Source organism: Podarcis melisellensis, assembly GCF_964234715.1.
Source record: "Podarcis melisellensis genome assembly, chromosome: 1".
In the NCBI taxonomy this organism is placed as follows: Eukaryota; Metazoa; Chordata; class Lepidosauria; order Squamata; family Lacertidae; genus Podarcis; species Podarcis melisellensis.
This window is the reverse complement of record NC_138528.1, coordinates 67,679,370-67,697,152: the sequence shown is the minus strand read 5'-3', so window position 1 is coordinate 67,697,152 and position 17,783 is coordinate 67,679,370. Positions and strand designations below refer to the sequence as shown.

Sequence of the window (17,783 nt, the reverse complement as noted above, 5' to 3'; positions counted from 1 at the left end):
TGCTTATTCAGTACCGCAATATGGACAACAAAGGCCTCTTTAAAGTAGCCCCCCTGAGCTCATTCTCCAGAATGGAATTTTTACGTGCCCAAGAATTTCCAGGATGTTTCCTGTTTACGTTTTCCTCTTGCCTGAGTCTAGCAACATACCCCACTGGGAGAAGGAGGAGGAGGGATGCACGTTTCTACAAACTAAGTGCGGCAATCAAACACACCATGCAGAGCTCACATGCAATGTGAGCTATTATTGCACTGGTGTGATCTGTCCTCTTAAGAATAGTTTGAAGGAAAGCACTAATAAAACAGTAGTGGGCCTCATTCATCACTCAGACTATTCTTTTGCAGTAACTTTATGAACTGTACTGAAATGTCTCTTGTCGTAAAGTATGCAGGAAGATCTGGTGTGTGGGAGGGACAATGTAGGAAAGCCCAAATTCCACAGCACAAGTAACCAGAGAGCACTTTAAGTGCAGAAACAGTACAAGAGAGAGTGTTGCTCAGCAGATCTTTGAATGAACAAAGTACAGTGGTACCTCGGGTTAAGTACTTAATTCGTTCCAGAGGTCCGTACTTAACCTGAAACTGTTCTTAACCTGAAGCACCACTTTAGCTAGTGGGGCCTCCTGCTGCTGCTGCGCCGTCGGAGCACGATTTCTGTTCTCATCCTGAAGCAAAGTTCTTAACCTGAAGCAATATTTCTGGGTTAGTGGAGTCTGTAACCTGAAGCGTATGTAACCTGAAGCGTATGTAACCTGAGGTACCACTGTATTTGAGGAATATCATTTCTTCATTGATTTATTTATAACGTTTATCAACGGTTCATTAAAGCCAATATGTAATAACACCAACAATTCCTAAACACCAATAATAAACAGTCATGAGGAACTCTAGACTTTAAGAAACTCCACATTCCACACTTTAAGAAAGCTGACTTCTAAAACTTCAAGAACAACTGGGTGAGACTCTATGGTCAGAAATACTCAAAGAGTATTCAGACGACACAATGTCGTGTACATGATGTCACACACACAACACAAGCCAGGCCCATAGCTGTCAACTGTCCCCCTTTTTTAAGGGAAATCCCCTTATTCTGAATAGGATTCCTCGCAAGAAAAGGGAAAAGTTGACAGCTATGCCCAGGCCCCCTATAATCTCAGGGACAATATGGCACCTCTGCTACAAGATCAAGAGGGCTTGTTGGAAAACATACCAGGAACTCAATTTTCTCAATGCAGACAAATTATGTTGTTGTTCTATATAAAACAGGTGTTGTCTCAATGCATCTTTTGCTTTGTGCAAACCTAGGCTAAATAACTGTTGCAGTGAAAAACAACAACAACAGCAGCAGCAGCAGCAGCAGCAGACATTAGTGGCTTTCATCCAGCTGCTTTCGTGCAAGTAAAGCAGAACTTAAGGAAGCAAACCCCTTGGAGCTAAATTCAGCTAAGTCAATACTTTAGTTAAATGCCCTTAACTAGGGCTACGTGAGAATGGAGGAGAGACCTACTTTAAACTGCAAAACGGCACTTGAAACACAACCTGGTACAAAAAAATTAGGCTGCACAACTTCCAGAAGGTTTAAATTTGCCTCAGTCCAGATTTGAATCCCATAAAATAACTGAGCTAAAGTTTTAGCTTTAAAAACTTCATGGACTGCAAGAAGTTATGGCCTTTTGTTCAAATGTTTAAATACTCTTACCTGTTCAATAAATTGTTTATCTAAATACCTTTTGGGTGATCTGTATTATTCAGAACATACCTTTACCTTGAGTTGGTTTAATTTCCCATAAAATATTCTTTTCGACAATATCCAGAAAATGTGTCCAACATCTCATCAGACTCACTTTTGTCTGGGATAGAATTACATACAATTAAACAGAAATCTTTTTGGTGGCCATCTTGGGGACACAATAAGTTGGTGACAATAGAAACTTAACAGTGTTGTTTATATAGAGATTGAACAGACAGGAGCAAAGATGCAGCCCTGCTTAACCCCTTTAGTAAATGACACAGGATCTGTAAAATATTCATCCATAGTGCAATGTACTTTCAGGCATGTATTATTATACAGGTGTTTAATGAAAAAGAGGTCTTTTGTGTATAAGCTCACGAAGCCAATTTCCCCCAAAGATAAAGAAAAGCTGCATACAAACCTTTGGGTTGGTTCGCCCCCTTTTTCATATTTGTCAATCAAATCTACAGTATAGTAGATCTACTCTACCTAAGCCTTGCTGGCAAAATTGTTTCCTCTTACAGTGGTACCTAAGGTTAAGAACTTATTTCGTTCTGGAGGTCCATTCTTAACCTGAAACTGTTCTTAACCTGAAGCACCACTTTAACTAATGGGGCCTCCCACTGCCGCCACACCACCACTGCGCGATTTCTGTTCTCATCCTGAAGCAAAGTTCTTAATCTGAGGTACTATTTCTGGGTTAGCAGAGTCTGTAACCTGAAGCGTCTGTAACCTGAAGCGTCTGTAAACCGAGGTACCACTGTATAGCCAGTTGGTTAGTTTATTATGCAGGTGATTTGCATAAAGTTTGCTCATTACACATCGCAAGCTAACTGGGCAATAATTTGCTCAATCAACTTTGCACCTTTTAAATATATAGGAACAGTACTCCAGGCTTACAGCAGTGCTCCAGAACTCTTTTTTTAAAGAAATAAAATCCGCAGAAAGAAAGCAGCATCTTAAAAAGAAGGCATGCCCCACTTTTTCCTCACTTAGGAGGGAGTAGGAGATGATGCCTGCTGTCTACAGTGGTATTGGGGTAAATTTTGAAGTGCAGTTGGAGCCCCCATAGACCCACCCCTGAAGGGGAGTCGTTGCTTAGGATCAGCTGCCAATGACAGGCAAGTGGATAGGCAAAATATGGTGCAGCAGCTAGAGTAGTAAGAGCTGGGCTCACATTATTGATCCACCATGAAGCTCACTGGGTGACCTTGGGCCAGTTGTTATTGTTTAGTTGTTTAGTTGTGTCTGACTCTTCGTGACCCCCTGGACCAGAGCACGCCAGGCCCTCCTGTCTTCTACTGCCTCCCGCAGCTTGGTCAAACTCATGCTGGTAGCTTCGAGAACACTATTTTCTGAATTAACTGACCTAGTTAATAAAGGAATCATGTGCTAGACCTGATCTATCCTCCAATCCCCTGAGCATACACCATGGGCAAATACTGCTGCATCTGATGACATGCTTATTCCTTTTGTGAACAAAGTACTGGAACTATGCTCCCTGCCCACCCACCCCCCATGTTCCTACTACACCACACCACTGGCTACCTATGACACATATGTGCATGATGTAAAAGAAAGGTAGGGAACTTCTTTCACTCCATGGACCAGATCTTTATCACTCCTCACCTGCGCAAGCCAACCTAGGTCACTACCCACCCGTCAGTCATCTGCAATTACCTATTGGGGAGTAGGTCACCTCAAATCTGACTGGACCTATCACCGTTGTCACTGGACCTTAGTTGCATTTGGTTAAATCTACACAGATTGTGACATTATAACTTGATATCATTATGGTGCCACAGGACAGCTGTTTTTTAAGTGTATGTTTTTTCTTCTTCAGAGCCTTCTTGTATCTCTCTTTTCAGGTGCAGAAGAGTAACAGAAAGTGCTGATCTGACATCTGGAAATCCTGAATTCCAAATATGATAGTGGCACAGAACAGGTGGGAAGTCTCATAGGCAGATGTCACTTTAAATCCTGCTGGGGGATGATGGCAGATCTTGTCTTCACTATCTCTTCTGCTTAATTCTCTGTGACCTTCTGCTTAAGCATTTGGGTAACACTCTGGGAAAAGTGCCACTCTTCAATAGCTAAAAGTGCCTTGGAGCCTAGAAGGACTAAAGACAATGATTTCAGATAGCTATTAATAGATGGCAAAAATGAAACCTCTTTGGTCTTAGCCATGAGAGTGCAATTGGCTTGTCAGAAACTGCAAGCATAGTGCTGGTGTTTGGATGTTGTTTGACAGAATGACTCGAGTGTATGCTAACAATGCACATGGAAGGTGCCATTTACATCTTAGGGCTGTTTCACAGGATACAAAATACATTAAAATGAAAGGGAAGTCTTTTCTCATTACTCTAACTGCGAATTTTCTGAACTGGTCAAGGACAGAAAGCTTCCATTTTTTTTAATACCGCAAATGCTATCAAATACTTTGGAAGTCTTGGTGCCACTTTTATGTATAAACATACAGAGGAAATGTTTTATTCTGTGTAAACAATTCCAAACAATTTAGTAAAACTGTTCTGAATCCTAGAAGATGAAACAGACCAGTTTCAAAAGGTCAGTCGTCTCAGAAGCAACCTCTATTGTTCCCCCAAGGTTTAATTTTAAAGAAATAGCCTGGGTTTTTTTTTTAATGATATCATCACTTTAATGATCACCCAGTACATCAGCAGCACTTCAGCTCATCTGCATGTTTTCCAGTCACGAATGAATACTGCTTTAATGCGGAAACTTCTTCTGAAATTATACTACTTTGTGATGGGTAAACCAATAACCTCCTTCAGTCTTGGCACAGGGCAACCTTAATAATTGAGGAGAAGGAAATCCATGAAGACACCTTTCCCTATCTTGCTTGACAAAGTGCACCTGTCAAAATTTCACTTCCACAACAACTGTCAAAGTACAGAAGTCCTTGATCTGTTCAATTGATGGATTTACTTTAAAGCAGCTACAGAGGGCTCCAATTCTGATTAGAGCTCCCCATTAATCCTTTGTTCCCAGTACTATTTCCCAGCCTAAAACTGAAATCCTTTACACTAGGGTTGGCCAGTGCTGTTTTTCTAGAAAAAGAGGTGCTGGAACACACCATGAACATCTCCCTTGTTCTCTTAGAATGGCAATGGCACCCAGTGGAGAGGTACTGGAACTGAGTTTCTGTCAGCTACTATGGGGCTAGCTAATATGGTTCCATGATCCATATATTGTTGGGCTCTAATTCCCATCAGCTTCAACCAGCATGATCAATGACCCGAGATGATGGAAGTTGGAGTTCAACAACATCTGGAGAGCTATCCCTTGGCTATCCCTGCTTTACACTTACCCTGAGAATAAGTTCCATTCAACTCAGTAGGATTTACTAAATGCTATTAGCTCTTACTGGGGAAAACATACAGGTATGTGCATTATTCCTATATCCCCCCCACCCCAAAAGCAACTCAGGGCCAATAGGTTCAGGAAAGCGATTTAGAGTGGAAAAATGTCTTGGAGGGGAAGGTAAAACACATGCTGCTCTACTACCACAAATTGGAGTCCCCTCCAGTTGCTTTTTTTAAAAATGGACTTATGTTCAGCAAAGGCATATGTTTGTTCATATGTTATAAAGTTGTTGTTTTTTTAATTCAAGGCATTATTTTATATGGAAGTCACTGTAGCACAGTTACAGAGCAATCTTATGCATGGTTATTCATAAATAGTAATTCATATATATGTTCAATGGAATGTACTTCTAGGTTAAGCACACTGAATTATAGAATCCAAATGGAAAGGAGCATAGTTTGTCAAAATTTGCTACTGAATAATAGGGTAAGTTACTATGAAAAATTATTTTCTAAACAAAAGCATATTCTAATCTAAAAATAAACAAAGTTGTTTCAAAGCAATTTTTCTCACCATGCTTATAATGCCATTAATTGTAGTGAATGCATTAACCCACTGTGGATTTATTAAAGCATAACGTCAGTGATTTATAGAGTCAGTGTTTTCTATATTAAATATATCTGTCACATCTATATTGCTGCTGGTCTTAGGCACTACTGAAAACATTTTGTAGATTTATTGTTTCATGCCTTCACACAATGCCAGTATTTTGGACTTAATTGTTGAAATACTAACTTATAATCTAAATATTCCTCCAATTGAGACTTAGAGTTACTAATGCACAATATATAGATTCCAATAAAATTAATCAATACAATTATTAATCAGGATAAATAAACCTGTAAAGACTGTTGTCCTGGACAAGACTTGCTTCCAACATAGACTTCTTAAAAGATTTCCTTGTATTTTATTATTGCATAGTAATATCTACCCATACCAGTGTGGAATACATGGCTAGTTTTTAAAAAAATCAAAACTTTCCTAATGGTAACTGTGGCTGGTGTGTGTGTGTGTGTGTGTACATGTGGCTAAATTTACAATAGCTTGTATTTCACAGACAGTAAATTAATGGGGTAATATTTTTCAGGTCATGTGAATTTTTTTACTTTAGGGCCTAACAGCTGAAACTTTTAGTGGGAAATGTAGGGGTTGTAAATTCTATAATTACAAAACTATAGCGTACACTGTCATTGCTTGACTGAAATAGAAAAGGATTGAGCAACAATAATTATGAATTATACAATACAGCTTTCCTCTGAAGAATGAAAGGAACAAAGAACATTTCTTTCTCTTCTGAAATCCAGAGACATTTTTGAGGGGGAATACCGCAACCATTTAATCATGTACAACAAAGGGCCATAACTATAGCACTGAAACTACAGGAGGTATTTAAGAAGGTGATGCATATTTATCACATTTATCATCTGACCATCTCATGGGGAGAAATGGGGGAGAGGAGATTTAGCAAGGTCAAAAAGCACGCAATGCATGTAAGCAGTGAGCAAGCATTTCTTACATCTTATTCACTTCCTGGCTATTTTTCTACAGAAAACTCTGTCAGGGAAGTACCCCCGCAGACCTTCTCTTCTCTTGGGTGTGTGGAAGGATGCAAGTGTGCTCCGTTGTATAGCATTTTTCGCATTGCAAATCTTTTTCCTTCTTCCGCATAATTCCATGGATCACATTTGTTACGTTGACTTCTATAGACAAGGGTAATGTGGAGGGTATGTACTTCCTTTCCCACAGCCTGGGGCAGGGGTTAATTTCAAAACTATTTTTCTGATTGCTCTCCAGAAGTAGCTCTTTGGCCAGTGTCCTGCAAATGTAGATGAAATTGAATCCAGGCAAGATGGAAATGACATTGGTTAGGAATTCCAATTATAATTGCAGGCATGAACCTGCTATTGGTCAGTCAATGATTAACAGTTTAGTGCATGCCTTACAACAGAAAGCATGGCACAATAATCATACCTTCTAATAAGTTGACATATGACATATGTAAACAAAGCATTTTCAGACTTATAGTATAAGTGAAATATTTAAAATGTGGATTACAGGGGTGTTCTGCTGGTTTGCAGAGAAGCAGCGTTTTAGCTCTAGAGTTTAGAGCAAGAGGTGACAGAAAGCAATAAGCAGGTAGAAAGGGACAAGTCAGAGTCAAGTTCAGCAGGACCTGGGAGAGCTCCCAGAGCCAACAGGAATTACTCTAATGAAGGCCAGAGCCAAAATTAGCTTTAAATAGTGGAGGCACCTGCTGACTGCCCAAGCACCATTTTGCAGTTGTGAGCTGGCAGAATCCCTTAAAGGGCAGAACGGAAAGTCTTGCTTATATGATATGCCTTCTGTCTTTTTACTCAGAGGCTTGCAATGAAACAAGGTGGTGGTCAGTTTCCTTTCACATAATTTATTGGAACACACTGGTGGAGAAGAGGCTTTGGGCTATTCATTCAAAATGTCTCTGGCCTCGAAGGCTGAGTCAAAGTCTTCTCCTTGAGGCTGAGCCATGGATTGCTTTCCCCTTGAACAGGTCCTTAGCAGTTTTGAAGAAGGCTGTGTCTAAGTTATGCTTCTCTTGCATATGATCGCTGAAGAACTGATGCTTTTGAATTATGGTGCTGGAGGAGACTCTTGAGAGTCCCATGGACTGCAAGAAAAACAAACCTATCCATTCTTAAGGAAATCAGCTCTGAGTGCTCACTGGAAGGACAGATCGTGAAGCTGAGGCTCCAGTACTTTGGCCACCTCATGAGAAGAGAAGACTCCCTGGAAAAGACCCTGATGTTGGGAAAGATGGAGGTCACAAGGAGAAGGGGATGACAGAGGACGAGATGGTTGGATAGTGTTCTCGAAGCTACCAGCATGAGTTTGACCAAACTGCGGGAGGCAGTGGAAGACAGAAGTGCCTGGAGTGCTCTGGTCCATGGGGTCACGAAGAGTCGGACACGGCTAAATGACTAAACAACAACAACAACAAAGCCCACAAGCTTCTGTGTCTCAGGCATCTAGGTACATAAACGTTTTAAGGGGAAAGCAGTTGTGATGCCCAGTCATGCATTCCTCCTGTGTATTTTTTAAAAAAAGAAAATACAGCCACGGGGGCTGCAATTCACAGCAGACTGCCAGTGCAGGGGAACTGCCTTGCCCCCACCACAAGTGAGCACCAAAACATCTCCACACTGTATACCTTGGAAAAGCTGTTTCAGAAGCAAGTTTTAGTGGAAAAACTGCCACAGGAGAAAGGGTTAAGAAGCTCTTATTGACACACAACTCAGCATCATGTGTAGTTTAGCCCTTAGACTGTCACTCAAATAGAGAGATCAGTGTGTGAGATCAGAGACCTCCACGGAGGAGAGGGAAGCTGTTCCATGCATGCATCAGAGATCAAGGGCCTGGAACTGGTTACTATATCAGCAAGATAAATTCGTTAGAATCAAGACTGGATGGTAAGACTGGTAACCTCAAACCACTCCTACCTCTTTGAGGATTTATCTCAGTATAGTCACTATCTGATAATTGTGGGCTTAATCTGGAGATACTGTGCGTAAAAAGTGTGCTGCATATAACAAATACCACATGTGGTACTTTGATGTGGATACACATTGATTCCACACAGTCCAACTATCTGCACTGTGTCAGACTTGTGTTCTGTTGATCCACCCATGATTCCTTTGTTACCTCACAAAATGGCATCTCATGTTAAGTTTCTGTACACATAAAAATGTGAAATGTGAGCATTTTCAGAAACCATAGGACTTAAGCTGAATGAATGAATATACAATGTCTTGCATGCATTGCTGTCCTTCCACCATGGTTACTTTGGCCTGCTCCTGTTTCCTATCTATCCATGGGGTTGTGTCCAACAAAGTCACCCCATCTGTACAAGAACTTCTGCTTTTGAAATAAAACTTCCCCCTCCTCTTCTCCCCCCATGTGCATTGCAGCCCAACCCCCACATCTGCTCTGGAGGATTAGGGAGACCCACTGAGAACAGATTTGGGGTGTGTGCTGAGGAAGGAGATGTGGGGGAAATTATATTGTGATACAGCACACGATTTCACCCTCTGCCATCATTACAAAACAAATTATTTGAGAAATGAGACAGAATACATACTACAAAAGTTGCACAGGTTTTTGGTGCAGAACATAGATTTGGAAAAGGTGACTTGGTTCCTCAGTTGTGTAGTAAGTAATATGAACTATTGTCCCTTTGCAAAAAGTAATGAAGCATGGCACCTTTTCAGTTAAAAGATGCCATATGAACTTTAATTACAGTTAATAGCACTGGCAACACTGCACATGTCTTACATTAGATATGGGAAACTGAGGGACAAACAGGAAAGACACTAGGACACACAGCCTTAAAAATTCCAAGCTTCATAATATTCACCATGGTAATATTGTTCTCGACATGTACCTAGGCATGTATATATAGCCCGCCCTTCGAAAACATTTCCACTGTTGTTGTCTGTGGTTGATCTTATGATGCTGCTTATAATATACTAACACAGTAATGTTTGCAGTTTTTTTAGTTATGATGCAAGCCATTTGGATTATTGCAGTGCCTTATTGCAGCTGCCTTTGAAGATTGTTTGGAAGTTGCCATTAGTTCAAAATGCAGTTGATTTGGAATTACTGACTTATTAGACTGCCACTTTTGAGATTGCTCATCTGGCTCTTAGTCTGTTTCTGGGCACAATTAAAAATGCTTGCACTGAAGTGAACTATGGTGACTTAAAATGCTTTAGGACCACAACTACCTTAGCAGTTGCCTTCATCTACCCAGAGCCTGCACAAAGCTGAACAGATGAAGATGGCCTCATAGCTAATAAGTACCTGAAGGATTAGTGTTGTGTGTTAGCTTTTGGGGGATTAACATTATACGAGGGTCCTCCACTCACACACAGCAGATTATCCTAATAATCAAGGACAAACTTTTTTTTGGTAGTTTTTATTGAAATTTCCAATGTTGCAATGCAATATGATACAAAAGAAAAAGCAGAAACAAAGTAAGGCAGAAAGAACAGAGGGCAGAGAAGTAATTGTATCTACTGCATCATAGATAAACCTTCTTTAAATGGAAAAATGAAAATATGGGTAGGAAGAGAGCAGAGGTGTTGATAAAGTTAGTACACTTCGAAATTTCATGCTGCTGAGAAGTGGCCTGTTATCTGCACATACTCATGAATTGGCATTGCTGGGTGTGTTGAAAATATCAACAATGAATTATTTATCACATATCTTCAGTCCATCTAGAATTCTTCCAGAACTGTTTCTTGGAACAGCTCAGATGCTGCTATTTCCCTTTGATGCAGAAATTTATAGGTACTTTCCTAAATTTAGAGAAACATGTTGTCTTAGATGGAAGCTCTTTTCAAACAATATTTATTTATTTTATGCATATCCTGCTCTTCTTACATGGATCTCCCATCCAGATTGCAGATTAAGTCCACACCCACTTGGCTACAGCCTCTGATATTCCCAGAGCTTCAGCTTACTGGAAGTTAAGAGAAGCAATCACCATTTCCTTAAACATTTGCATTGTCTCACAGAAAGGATAGCATTGTAATTTTGTTGTAGAAATCAAGGAATTACCCAACTAGAAATCACCTTTTTGTATATGTTGGTTGTCGCTTCATTATTCAGCTTCATTTTGTGTTTCTCAAAGTCTAGTCAAGTGGTGGTTATCAGAGATACATAACTACTATTGGCACTATATTGGCCCCAGAGTATAAATGATACAAAATAGATACGGTAATCAATCTTCATGAAGCCAAACAGAGTTAACTTCTAAGAGTACAGTGGTACCTTGGGTTACATACGCTTCAGGTTACATACGCTTCAGGTTACACACTCCGCTAACCCAGAAATAATGCTTCAGGTTAATAACTTTGCTTCAGGATGAGAACAGAAATCGTGCAGCGGCGGCACAGCAGCAGCAGGAGGCCCCACTAGCTAAAGTGGTGCTTCAGGTTAAGAACAGTTTCAGGTTAAGAACGGACCTCCGAAACTAATTAAGTACTTAACCCGAGGTACCACTGTACTATAACACAAAAGCATACCGGTACATATACTTACACGAAAGAAACAACACCCCACACCAATACTATGCAGGTCTAGCCAGAAGTTAAGTCCCACTGGGCTCAATGGAACTTGCTCCCAGGAAAATTGGTACAGGATTACAGCCTTCACAGACTGACTCAGTTTTATGCAGCTTCATATGTACAAGAAGGGGACGCGGGTGGCGCTGTGGGTTAAAGCCTCAACGCCTAGGGCTTGCCGATCGAAAGGTCGGCGGTTCGAATCCCCGCAGCGGGGTGCGCTCCCGTTGTTCGGTCCCAGCGCCTGCCAACCTAGCAGTTCGAAAGCACCCTCGGGTGCAAGTAGATAAATAGGGACCGCTTTCTAGCGGGAAGGTAAACGGCGTTTCCGTGTGCAGCTCTGGCTCGCCAGAGCAGTGATGTCACGCTGGCCACGTGACCCGGAAGTGTCTTCGGACAGCGCTGGCCCCTGGCCTCTTGAGTGAGATGGGCGCACAACCCCAGAGTCTGGCAAGACTGGCCCGTACGGGCAGGGGTACCTTTACCTTTACTATATGTACAAGATATATTGAAGTATCAGAATGCAACTGCTAGGTCTGTATTTTTTAAAAGGAATAAAGTGCTTCACGTTGCCTGGAAAGGGTCCTTACTTTCAGCGGCATTTACTTTATCCAAGTTGCTCCCAATTCTTGCTAAAGGTACGCCGCACTCCTCTGTCGCAAGTCTTACCTTGCCTGAAGAGTCCCTTCGCTCGCTGCTCAAGAGGCAGCTTGCTGCTACCTGGAAATAAAAGCTGCAGTTACCCCACAGCACAGCAAAGCTATCAAGAGAGAAAGGTCACACATGCACAAGATGCTAAGACAAGTAGCTGGACGTTAATGGGTATGTGCAAGCTATGCTCTGGAGCACCGCATCTGTTCGCCTCCGCAGACTTTCCAAGCAAAGGCAGGAGAGGCAAAGGAACTCCCTGAGCGCTGCTGGCAAGGGAGGAATCACCTTTCTGCCACTGAGTCATTCGAGCAAGTGAAGGGAAGCCTCGATCCTCTCCATCCCCACCCCTCTCCCAGACCCATGGCATGCCACGATTGCTACGGCAGGGCAGGGCGACGCGGCGCATCTGTCCGTGCGCGCGTACACCTGCTGGCTCCAGCCGCTCACTTCTTCGCAGAAATGGCCTGGGGGGAAAGAAAATGCCCCGGGATTTTTTAGAAAATCTATTTTTAGGTCTTTGAGATTTCTTGGCAGTGAAGGCACTCGAAGGAAACTCCCGCGCGGGGAAACGAAAAGAAAACCACCCTGCTCAGAGATTTGCGCTGATTTGCAGGCGCCCGGGAGAGAGATCCAACTGGTTCAGTCTGGGCGAGCCGCTCCAAGAAGCCAGGAGGCTACGTGTGCGAGGGAGCGTAAGCTTTGCGGCTGGAGAAAGATCGCGCAGGGCAGGAGAGGAGCAGCGGTGAAGAGAAAGCTCCCGTGCAAGGGAGGAATCAGATCGGCGCGGCTGATATCCCGTAAATAAACAAAGTGCTACATGTCCGTCCCTTTCTCCCTAGCCATTGCAAAATAGTCACAATAATAATCCTTCCCACTGTTCAGGTATCTCCCAGTTAAAAAGCAAACTTTGCTTTCTCCTAGTTGAAAGCAAACAAACAACTGATAAATATTTGGCCAGGAGTTTCTTCCAGCCTTTACAGTTTGGACGTGTTGGTCTTTCCTCCGAATATGATTACTAAGGACAACCCAAAGCTCTGGGTTAAGATTAGCTGGCTCACTAATCGCGCTTCTTTGATGATAAGGCACGACTGGCTTGGTCGTTTCTCGCCGCCAATTCTGTAACTATAACCACTTCCACCAATATTTAGGTGGATCTTGGCTGTAAACTGCAGCTTGCAGTATGAACATAGTTCGGGAGGGAGAGAGGACCGACAGGGAATAGGTCTGCCAAGATTGCTACATGAACCTCCATGTGCAGTGGTACTCTACCTCTGGGTAACCGGGTGCTGGAGGGCAAACAACGGGAGAAGTCCGTCGCACTCATGCCCTGCATAGGGGCGGGTTTTTTGTGTGTTTTTTTGCAGAAGCGCTTACTGGAAAGAGAATGAGAGACCGGTTTGACCTCGCTGGTTCGCTCTAGCGGGGCTGACTAAGCTGGAGGCCCAGCACCCGCGCCAGGGCAGCGCGGCAGCTCCGCTAGATTTCGCCGGGGGCACAACTCGTGTCACTCGCGGGCCGCGTATGCCCGTTGACATGCCTGACCCCAGGCGATTCCGCCGAGAAGCGGTGCAAAGTGGCCTCGTTTCCAAGCGTCGCCTGCCCCCCGCGGCCTGACTAATCCGCACCCGAAAGTCATACCTAGCCCCGCCCTCTGCCCCCCCCCCCGCCTCCCAGGCGCTGCTCTATAAAAGGGCGCAAAGTTGAGCGCTGAGCAGTCAGTAGAAACTTCAGTGGCGCGCAGGACGGGCTCAGAGCAGAGGAGCTCTTGGGAGGAACTGGGATACCTTTATATTTTGGGGATTTACCGTCAAGCAAGGATCCAGTGTGCGCACAGCCGGACTTCAGTGGATTATCTTCGCTATCAGGTCTGCGCTTTTCCTCGCTCGTTAACTGGATGGGGAAAGGAGCACGCAAGGAGGGGAGGGGGTCGACAGCAGAGCTGGCAAAGTTTTGCGTCTTTAGCACATGGGAAGGGGAGGTTCAGGATACAAGTCAGCGGCCCCGCTTTGGAAACTGGAGGGACTGGCGCGGAGTGAAAGGGGTTGCGCTTGAGCTGATCTCCACGCCGCGCGGTGTGGGGTGGGAGAGGGGGAGAGAGCGCAGCCGGCTTGAGAGAGCGCTGCCGGCATCGAAGGGCATGAGAATCAAGGTGTTGTTCGTGACGCGCTGGAGCCTGGGAAAAGGGGAGCGTAGCCTTGACAAATGTGCACGCGGGAGACGAGGCCCCCTGGGTCGATCCTGCCGTGATGAATGGCTGAGCAAATATTGGACGCGAGCGTCACGAGTCCCCGGTGCTCCGGGACAGGGCGGCGCAGGGAGGGCAGAAGGAAGGAGCACCCCTCCCGGGGACCCCTAGTTAGTTGCCCCCCTAGTTAGAGCAAGGCGAGAGAGAGAGAGAGAGACGGTGCGTGTGTCGTTGCGCGTCTCCCCACCACCCCCGCCGCCCTTGGAGGAGGAAAAGGCTGCTAACACCCCCTCTTCTCTCCCTGGCCAGGATGAAAGTGGTTTCCCTCGCCCTACTCTACCTGGGCTCTGTCTCCTTCTTCGGGGTGGAGGCTGCCAAGCTGGACATCGCGTCGGACTTCAAGAGAAAGTAAGCAGCCGTCGTCGGAGCTTGTCCCACGGGGGGAGGCAACATCTTCGAGGGCGCCGAGGGAAGCGCAGAGCGGAGGCTTCGGCTGGAGCGGAGGCGCTCCTCCTCCCCATGCCCTCGCCGAAACGCCTGCGCTGCAACCTGCCCTCCGAAGGCAGGAGTCCCCTCGGGCGGGCTGGCTTTCTTCCCCCTCAGCGCCCCCTTCCTTCCTTCCCTCTCTCACCGCCTCCCCTGCCTCTCCTCAGGTGGAGCAGCTGGCGAGCCCGGCGGGACGGGCCGGTGCCACCGCTCACCGCGGCGCAGGCGGCAGCCCTCGGAGAAGGCAAGCGCCCCGCAGACAGTCAGGCAGCAGCAGCAGCAGCAGCAGCAGCAGCTGAGCACAGGCCGGCGCTCACCGCGGCCCAGGCGGCTGCCGGAGTGAAGAGGCCCACGCGCAGCCTGGACAGGTAATTATCTGACTATTATTATTCTTCCCTCATGGGGCTATTACTGCTGAGGCGATCGCTGGAAGCAGCTTGTTGGGGGGCGGGGAGAGTGAGCGGCGCTTTTGCGCGCAGAGGGCTTTTGGCGGGAGAGCGCAGGCTGGGCTGCGGGGAGGGCGCGCAGAGTTCCCGCTGGGGGACGTCCTTTCGGAAGGGGCCCAAAGCCACTGACAGCAGCGCGATGCTAATCATACGTTTGCTGCGCTTGGCGGTTTAAGGACTGGAAATAAACCACGTGGTAGTGGTGGGGGGCCGGAAAAAGGAAGAGGAAAATGCCTTGGTCCTTGTGAAATAACCCCGGCTGGGCTAGCTGCCCTTCTGAGGCGACAAAGCTGCTCTTCCCCCTGCCACTATTTCCGTGGAGCTGCAGCTCCCATGAGCCCCAATGGGTAAGGGACGATGGGAGCTGTAGTCCCGTCCAGCCAGGGGCTGCGGTTTCCCGCCTGACCTCGCTGACTCCCGCCGCCTTCTCTCCTCCGCAACAGCCTCCGCGCGAAGCGCAACCAGGCGCCCAACATCCAGACCTGGAGGGAGATGTGCGGGTTCGGGACGTGCACGGTGCACAACCTCGTGCACATCATCCACCACTACATGGACAAGGACAAGGACGTCTCCGCCCCTCCCCAGAAATTCGGCCCGCAAGGCTACGGCCGCCGCAGGAGGCGCTCGCTGCTGGACACCGTCGCCGCCGCCGCCTCCAGCGGGAGAAGCACACGGACAGCGTCCCGCCTGCTGGCCTTGCTGCGGGAAGGCGGCTCGGCTGGGGCCCTGGCCCAGCAGCCCTAGCAAGCGAGGGCCGAGACCTGCTGCCCGAGGGGAGCCTTCGGCGCTCGGCAGGCGGGGAAAGGGGGCTCGCCCACCTTCAGGGATCCGGAGGCCACCGGCAGGAACGCGGGAGGGAAGGCGGGCGGCGGTTGAGCCCGTGCTGCGCTTGGAGGGACGGAAGTGGAATGATGAAACTGTGCAAAAAAGGACCTTTCCCCTCCCTTGTGTGGTGGTGAGCTTTCGGTGGTGACGGGCTCTTCCCTTCTGCTCCCCATAGACTGTCTCCCGCTTCTCCTCCTCTCCCCCTTCACACGGCAGGGAATTGGCGACCCGCAAGCCCCTCTCTGGGCAGGGGCTGCTGTCTTATACTTGAACGGCCTGGCCAGGCGAAGTGCAATGGACTCGGTGGGCGCGAGCGGCTGAGCAGGAATGAGTGGCTGGGTGGATGTTTGCATGAAAGGAATGCGCCGTATTTAAAGAATTGTCTCCTGTCCTTGTATTCTTTTTAACTACAGAGTTATTTTTATATGTTATATATATATATAACAATATATATATTGTGTATGGGCATTTTTTTTTACTCCGTTATTTTTTTTAACATTGAGAATGTCAACCTTCGTCTTCATCCTGGTGGCACCATAACCATTTTTATTTTTTTTTGGCGAGGCACAATGCATTTCCATGGGAGGGTTGTGGAGGTAGCAAGATTTGTTGTACACAATCTATTTATGAATGGTGGTATATTTCATGTTAACGCTCCTATTCTAAACAAATTTTCTGTGAAGTCAGTCCTCTTGGTTTCATTGGGGTTAACTACTAAGCACGCTTAGGACTGCAGCCTTATTGTAAATCTCCAGTTTCGGTTAGAACTGGTATGTGAAAAGTGCCTTTCTGCAACCACATAGTACAGCATTGGGGTGCAAACTACTTGGGGTTGGGGGCTTGCCCCCTTCTTGTGCCACCTACAGTTTTCATTTTGTCTTGGTTTGTCTGGTTGTCATATTCTTTCCTTGTTTGCCATGGTTTATCACATTCCGGACTGGTAAAAAAATGTATCACTGTTCTCTCCAGGGGCAGCATGTGAAAATAAAATAAACATTATCACACAAAAAGTTCCTGATTGGTGTTTTTAGATAAAACCAGTGAACTTGGCACAGGGGGGAGCCTTGTTATTTACTCAGTTTCCATCTTTACAATCAGATGGATTTAAAACTGCTAAACAGCAGGTAATTTGTCATTCTCCACCAAGCCAGGACTCTGAGCCAAAATTGCCCCAAATATGTCCAACCTAATAAACATCATAAAGTCATAATAAATGCTTTCAAGTGAAGTCTCAGGGCTGTTGAGGCACCTCCAAGGTCTCCAGTCCTTATACATGTTTCAAGTGAAGCTGAAACATGTCAGAGCTTGGATTGATCATCAAGGGTTTTTTGGGTTGGTTTTTTTTTTCTTTTTTGCTGCAATTACTCAGAGGAAACAACTGCACTGCTTTCACATTGCACAACAAACAGATTTATAGAGAGAAGGAACATGTTCCAAAAGAAAATGGTCAGGGTAGCTTCCAAGGTTATTTCTGAAGGATTTCCTGGGCCACAGTTCAGGTTGAACCCAGAGGATTATCGTGGGCAGAACTCGCATTCCTAAAGCCACAGACCAAAAAACAACATGAAACATTCCAACCCTAGTGTCTCGCTATAAGAGATTTATGTAACCACAGCACCATCTACTGACAGTACTTAGCCATTACTATTACAGTTCAGTTTCCCAAGCCTGTTAGTGTTTTTAAATCATCTGTAGCAGATTGTATTTATGCTCGGTTGTTATGTAGTGATAGTAAACCTCTTTGGAACTAAGTAAATAACCATGATATTAAACCTTTCAGGAATGGGTAAATTTGAGCCTGGAAAGGAACCCTTGAGTAATGTGAAAAGATACGTTGGACAGCAGTATCTTAAATCCTGGTTGATAACATTAGCATCGGCCACAATGCTGATTAAGGCTGGGAGTTGTAAATGCTTCAACAAAATACAAACAGAAGTAATTCTATCATTAGCAGAATAGCATCAAAATTGGACT

General features: G+C 45.4%; 2 protein-coding genes across 2 annotated transcripts in view; both read left to right on the top strand.

Moving 5' to 3' along the window:
• The window catches only part of CTR9 (CTR9 homolog, Paf1/RNA polymerase II complex component), a 339,089-nt gene that overhangs the window by 102,741 nt on the left and 218,565 nt on the right, over positions 1-17,783 (top strand). The window lies entirely within an intron of this gene.
• ADM (adrenomedullin) lies at positions 13,578-16,819 on the top strand. The gene is made up of 4 exons (XM_081921286.1): positions 13,578-13,732; positions 14,362-14,460; positions 14,706-14,906; positions 15,428-16,819. Exons 2-4 carry the CDS (start codon positions 14,363-14,365, stop codon positions 15,726-15,728), a joined length of 600 nt encoding a protein of 199 aa, XP_081777412.1. The 5' UTR covers positions 13,578-13,732; position 14,362; the 3' UTR covers positions 15,729-16,819.

Coding starts and splice junctions, on each gene's coding strand:
- ADM (XM_081921286.1), top strand. CDS start 14,363: ATGAAAGTGGTTTCCCTCGCCCTACTCTACCTGGGCTCTGTCTCCTTC. Junction 14,461..14,705: donor GCGTCGGACTTCAAGAGAAA/GTAAGCAGCCGT, acceptor GCCTCTCCTCAG/GTGGAGCAGCTGGCGAGCCC. Junction 14,907..15,427: donor CCCACGCGCAGCCTGGACAG/GTAATTATCTGA, acceptor CCTCCGCAACAG/CCTCCGCGCGAAGCGCAACC.